This window comes from Diplotaxodon limnothrissa, linkage group LG11 (genome assembly GCF_057381915.1).
Source record: "Diplotaxodon limnothrissa isolate DT_005_m linkage group LG11, D_limnothrissa_male_GT1.1, whole genome shotgun sequence".
Classification (NCBI taxonomy): domain Eukaryota; kingdom Metazoa; phylum Chordata; class Actinopteri; order Cichliformes; family Cichlidae; genus Diplotaxodon; species Diplotaxodon limnothrissa.
The window spans coordinates 24,396,008-24,402,735 of NC_140606.1; the positions used below are offsets into that span (position 1 = coordinate 24,396,008).

General features: G+C 40.0%; 1 protein-coding gene across 1 annotated transcript in view; it reads right to left on the reverse strand.

Moving 5' to 3' along the window:
- Positions 1–6,728, reverse strand: part of tmem145 (transmembrane protein 145) — a 38,720-nt gene that overhangs the window by 14,957 nt on the left and 17,035 nt on the right. The window contains exons 4-6 of the mRNA XM_085364910.1: positions 5,719–5,760; positions 5,542–5,628; positions 4,800–4,901 (exon numbers count right to left, since the gene is read on the reverse strand). Of these exons, the coding sequence (XP_085221036.1) occupies positions 4,800–4,901; positions 5,542–5,628; positions 5,719–5,760 (231 nt within the window). The remainder of the gene's footprint in view (positions 1–4,799; positions 4,902–5,541; positions 5,629–5,718; positions 5,761–6,728) is intronic.

The following is a 6,728-nucleotide window of genomic DNA, read 5'->3' on the forward strand; positions in this document are numbered from 1 at the left end:
ACTGAAGGTGTTCTCACCCAACATCAAAACAGTCTGATACAACTTGTGATCCCTTAAGCTGCAGATAACAATATTTTCAAAGGATGTCTGAGTCTTTTGAGAGAGTGGGCCTCTGGAACGTAAATGTTCGGGTAGCGTTTGAGTGCAACAAACCCTTTTTTCTCCAAAAATTGTGTTTGCACAGTCAGTTTTATGTGTGAGTATAAAGATGTATCCTTTTCAAAAATGTCTCCAAGGTTCTTCAAAGTAATACCGGAGGCCAAGGTAATGCCATCCAGAATGGGTTTTTAAAAATACAGTAACTTCAGTTTAGTGTGAATTTAGAATTAGAACATTTCAAGTCATCTAGGCTTTAATTTAATTGGGACTTGATAGTAGTTAATCTGCAATGCAGATTTAAATATTACTTGCAGAGCAGTGGAAATGTATGCAACATTTTCAATGAATGTTACTTGAGCAAGGCATGGATGATGTCATACACACTGGCCCAAGAATAGAACCCTGTAAAACTCTAAGACTATCTTTTGTGTGTCATTTACGTGAATAAAACAATTCATCATCAGATAATCATGACTCCAACCAGCACTGCTGTTTTTCCTCTGATGTAAAATGTTGGTAATGCTGGATGCTGCACTCAGACAAGCACAGACACAAGTTCATGGTCCAGATCATTAGTAGCATTCACTAAACTCTTTTTGTGGTATGATGATCTCAATATCATGACCTATACTCTCAAAAAACCTCACTTTTCAAATGAGAGTTGACTTATTTCTTACAAGAAATAAAGGGAAGGTGGGATAAGACCCCTTAGCCTGGTAATATTGAAGTTAATTAACAGAAAGACTTTTTTGAACATTTGTCCATGTCCAACATACAATCAGTCAAGATCAGATGGTTTCTAAAGCTGCTTTATTTGATGATCGATCCGTGACATCTTTGGGGAGAAATCCCGATTTGTAGTCCCCGTTTGCCTCCAATAAACCCAAACCACTGTAGCAATATTATAGCATCTACTTGGGTAATTCCCTGACTAAAGTCAGCTTAGCCCTGATGACTATGATTATTTAAGCATCATTTGCTTCTCTAAAGCTACAGAGGCCATTAAACATCTGCTTTCACAAGCTTGTAGCACTGAGCATGACCAGTAAATTCAAGTGGTTATTAAAATTTAGGTGAAATCTCCCATAATGCTGAAATTGCAGCCATTCTTCTAGGAAGGCCTGCCACAGGATTTTATAACCTGACCGCAGCAGGGGATTTTCTCACAGCCAGGTACTGAAGTATCAGTGAGGTCAGGCATGGATGTCGGGAGATAAGACCTGACTCGCAGTTGGTGCTACAACTCATACTGAAATTGCCAGACGGTCAGAGAAATGCTTCAACAACAAACTCAGATTAACAGATTAAGATTTCCTTTTATAGATCTAAGGAGCAGAGCCCAGACCATGATAAGCACCTTCAGGCCAAAAGTACACTCCTGTATCAGTGTAGGACAAAACACAGAAATATACTGTATCATGGCTGCAAAATCCTTTACGCTTTTAAAATAGAAAAACATGAAAACCCTTTAAAAAGTTCCCTGCCAGAGTCACTGCTCCATGACCCTTTGTGGTGGCGATTTATCATATGAATGAAATTTTTAAATTGCAGTGAAGAAGAAGGTGACAGATGGGTAAAATAGCAGACGAGATTTTTTGTTAGGTTTCTTCAGCGAGGGATCCTGTCCACATATTTTTTAATCTATACAATGTAAAATAACATAATGTAATTTATATTTAGGTGTTGGCATCACCTTGCACTTTCAGGAATTGTGATGACCGTGAGCTGATAGTTGATGAAAAAAGTAATTAGCACCTAATCGTTCAGGTAAATGTTAGTTGCAGCTCACACACAGATGGTGCATACACTGTGTACTGTAGGAACATGTTACTAGAATCACAGTTTTAACTGTTGCACTCTGTGTTCACACCAGAACTACTACTACATTCTACAAATCACAAAGTCTGATTTTTTTTATATGGGTAAATATATCTCCCAGAAGACTCATAACACTGTCAGCTAATCCTGTTATTTTTTTGTTGTTGTTATTTATTACACTGAACAAGCGCAATGTTTCATGTTCAAACTGGCTCCCCGTCTAGAACAGGAGAACCTGGACAAAATACAGTAGCTGTGATTTGTCGCTCGGCCAAGCTGACAGCTGCAAAGTTCTGGCCGTTTCTTTAACCCCTGCCTCTTTACAGCCAAGCTAATTTCAGTTCTTTCTTGGTTCCCTGCTGAAGTAATTTTGCTTCATTAGCAGTAGTTCTGCTTGGAATAATAAAGAAAAAGTTGATTACAGCAATTCAAAGCCTTCTACATCTTCACTTGTGTTTGAAAGTACACAATAATGCTCCGACAACAGTTGCTCGTACAAATGCAAGTAATTATTCTGCATTTGCTCTGTTTTCTCTTCACTTTCTATTGATGGTACCCAATTAGTTACATGACAAGTTTTATTAATATACCAACTTTTCAAAACAGTCTAATGACAACAGTATAATAACAACGATTTTTTTTGTAAAGCTTTGTAAAAGTTTTGATGTTATGAATCATCATGTGAAATTCTGGGATGACTTCAAGTTTATTTATTAATGTCTTTTTTTTTTTTCCTCCCCTGATGAAATAATAATTATTTGCAGCCTTGAGGTTTCCTGCTATAATTAATCAAGTGAAATTGCTTGGAAATGTTAAATAAAGACCAGCCTCACATTTTACCAGTTTATGCTGGCAAGGGAATTGAGAACAGACGTCCTCTTGTTTTAAGGACTTAGGAGCTGATTTGGATTTAGACCCACTTCCACAGGTAAAGAGTGAGATGGAAAGTACACGAAACAAAAAAAGAGCCGGATAAGAGAGAAACAGGAACAAAGTGGGAAACAGGGAGTAGCAGATAAAAGTGAGGGTGCTGGGGAAAATGCATTAAATGAGCGAGAGGCAAAAAAAGAAATGAGACCAGTGAGATTGCAAGATGGAGAGGAGAAACACAATTAGGCACAGGCTGACAGAGAGGAACAGGAGATGCAGGAGTAAATAGATATGAAATGGCGTGGAGCGCGTCACAGCTTGGTGACAGAGTTGAAAGAGAGACACAGCTAAAGATTGTGAGCGACAGAGGTAAGAAAGATGAAGAGGTGTGGAAGCAAAACGGAAGCGAGAACGCAAGCCGTGAGAGACGAGGGGTGGAAATTGGCTGCGGGACGTAGCATGCATATTTCCCCAGGAGTGGAGGCGAGCCTTTATTCTCAAGTCCAACAGCATTAGGCAGCGTGTCTTTCAGCGGATGCTGGCGTGACACTAAACCATACTCTCCAGGAAGCATCCATTCTAATCATATCCCTCTTCAGCTAGGGCTCTCAAGTGGCAGCACAAAAACAACCCTACGTACCCCTCCCCCAAAAAATACAAGGCCAGGAATGCTCACACACAATTACACACAGAATCGGAGCATGACATGCTCGCGTACAGGTGAGTGTGCCATTGATAGGCAGGCATGCTGGGGTACACCTTCAGCAGATATTTAACACTTTCTCTTACCTGCATTCTAAAAAATAAAAAGAAAGAAAGAAACAACAACAACAAAAAACACAGCTATCACTGGGATTTGTCCTTGACTGAAGGAGGATATACGGTATCATCACTGAGCTATCATCAGCCAGGCTCACAATTTTTGGACAGGGTGCCCCAGCCTAGACTCGTATCAACAAACAACACACCACAGCTAGCACTTTGGTCATTTTCTCCCGGCACACCATTAACACAACACCAATCCCATTATAAAGCAACACAATGCATCAATGTCCCCAAAGCGAGCCAGTCAGCTACAGCGGAGGCCTCACAAGGCATGTTTAACTCAGTTGAAGCAGACGGCTGCATACTCAGAGTCTCTGTGCTTTGATGCAGAAAGTGTAGCAGTATGAAGGGAGAGATAAGACACTTCAGAGTGTCAGGCGGAAATCCAGAGACAGATACACAGATAAGGATCGGTTGTAACATCTGAGGAGATGAATTTAGGGGTGTCTGTGTGGCATTTTACACACAAATCTTTAACGTAACATGTGGCATAATCCTTATCTGAAGACCAGTTTCTAAATGTTTGTAAGAGTATCTGTCTAACTGGGTTAGGAGCTTGAATAAGTACTCTAAATCACTGGATTATAATTCTTTTTTCCCCTATTTAGATATTTTTACTTCCACTATTTAAAGTCTAGCCTGGTGCAAAATGCCCAAATGGGTAAGCATACACTGGGACAGAAATTATGCTCACGTTGATTTAAAATTTATTGGGAAGCAGCACAAAAAAGTAGCCTTAAAATATCCAATATTTCACAGAGCCCTCCTCGGGGTGTGCTGGATGTATTTTTGCCTGAGCTTTCCTATTTTAATATCTGATTCAGCTGTTTGCACCAGAAATGTATGAGCTTTCTGCCGGAATGCGCAAAAAAAAAAAAAGCATTTAAATCTATTTATTGGTATCTAAGACAAGAATATAACTCCCTGCTTCCTCAGTGTCTAGAGGGGGGGGCTAGAGCAGACGATGACGTGGAGGGTGATGGCAGTAATGACGCGCGTTTGTCTTAGAATACAAACAGAATCACACAGTGACCACAGGAGTGGGTTTGTGAGCTCTCTCTGTGTTTTTCCATTTAAAAAGGTGTTGCGTCATCACGGCATTGTCTGGTGGTGAACCTGCTCTTTCTAAAGAAAACCAGGGCAGCAGGGTCAGGGAAGGCTGCGGAGGGTCAGAGGTCAGTGCTTACCCCGCACTTGCTGAGAGCGATATACCACCATCGCTCCCTCACCGAGCGGAAGCTGCGGCCACCCACGCAGCTCAGGACCTCCTCGTTTCCATCCCCTTCCACCTGGGAGGGGAAAAAATGCACGTATTATTATCCAGAAATGCAGCACATTTTGCCTCACAGAGACACTGAGCTGTCATAGTAGATTTTGGAGCCTGAAATATCAAGATACAAACATATTTCACACCCCAGCGTAGCCTGAAATGTGGCAACAAGATCCAGTAACCGCAACAACAACAGAGTCATGCTGTTAGTCACACATTCTAAAGTAATACACCACTTTGTGTTGCTTGGTTAAAAAAAAAAGTGTGAAGAAAGATCTTTGGGAACCTTTGTTTGATTGAGATGCATCATTACCAGAGGAAAAATGTAAATAAGTAAAACGTTATGCAAACACATTACTCGCCTTTAGCTCTCACTCCCTCTCGGTTTACTGATTTGCTCTCTTACTTTACAGAAGAGTATACAATAGGAACGAAAAAAAATATGCTCAACTGTCGGATGATAAAAGGAGAAAACATCATACTCTGTAAAGGACACACATGCTGTTCAAGACAGCAAGCTCAGTGGTCAACTTCAAATACAGAAAAGCATCCCTGCACTGGATTTCCAAAGATTTGCTTTGTTTCTCGCTTAGGGACAAGATGCTGTAGAGTGCAACTGTGCGTGTATATATAAATCTGTGTTTGTGTGATGCTCTTACCACACAGCCTGACCAGGTGTAGCGTGTGGTGAGGTTGATGACCTGGTTGTTTTCAGGCCTCAGCACGGCTTCCTTCTGGTAGCAGTTCTGACATCAGCGGACACAGAAATATCAAAACAAGTTTTTAAAGCCTCCACGAAGTGCTTTTCAGTAAACCTCAGGACAAGATGTACCCACAGTTGTTGGGCTCCCAGAGAGATATTTCTCAGTGCACAGAATTCATGGTGATTTTAGTTGAAATCTGATTGAAAACGTGCTTCTGATCTGTTTGAATGCTGCAAATAAAACTGATGTTTTCTGACTCTTCTGCAGTGGATTTCTGTTCCCTGTCTGACTGTTTGACATTAATGTTAAAAGCTGTGTGACGTATAAGAGCCGCAGTGTTTGATTTAGAGAATCTGACACGAGAAACTGACTGAAAGCTGAGAAATGATGTGCTGTTTGTAAGTGCACTGAAAATATCTCAACATGATGTCTGTGTGTCACAAGATGTCAGGGAGAAGAAGAATACACCACCAACCAAATTACTTTAGTGCACCAGCCAAGAAATGCACTGTATTTGGGTCTTTTTTTTTTTTTTTTTTTTGGCTGTTCTAAACCATTTTAGCACGGATTTTTCCAATATGCCGCAAAACACTTCATAACCTAAATAACTGTTACATTTCCAACTCTGAAATTCGCCCTGGTTTAAAAAACACTAGAAACTTGTAAAAAAACAGAAGGTTAATTTCCACACATGCTGCTGGACCACAAGGCTTTTACAGAAGACAGATGTAAAATTATATACTGACAGAGGGTAAATCAAAGGTCAAAAAGTACTTTAAACTGACCACTTTTCATCATCAAAGCGACAAACACATTTCCTACAGTAGATATACCTTCACTCTCGTCACACAGCTTAACTTACGAAGAAAATTACAGCAGCATTTAATAGGATCATTAAAAAAAACAGTTTAATATAGGGCTGTTCGATATAACGATATATATCAGATGACGATAAAAACGTCTATCGTTTCATTTTACGCTATCGTTTGTTTCGTGGTGTCGCAAAATAAACTGTTTACGACAATATTTTTTTCATCGTTTTGATGGTCACTGTAGTGGCTATATTAATTTCTTAAACTTCTCTCTTTCTCTTATATTTTATATAACCACACTAAAGACGGACAAACGCCTGTTTTTATGCG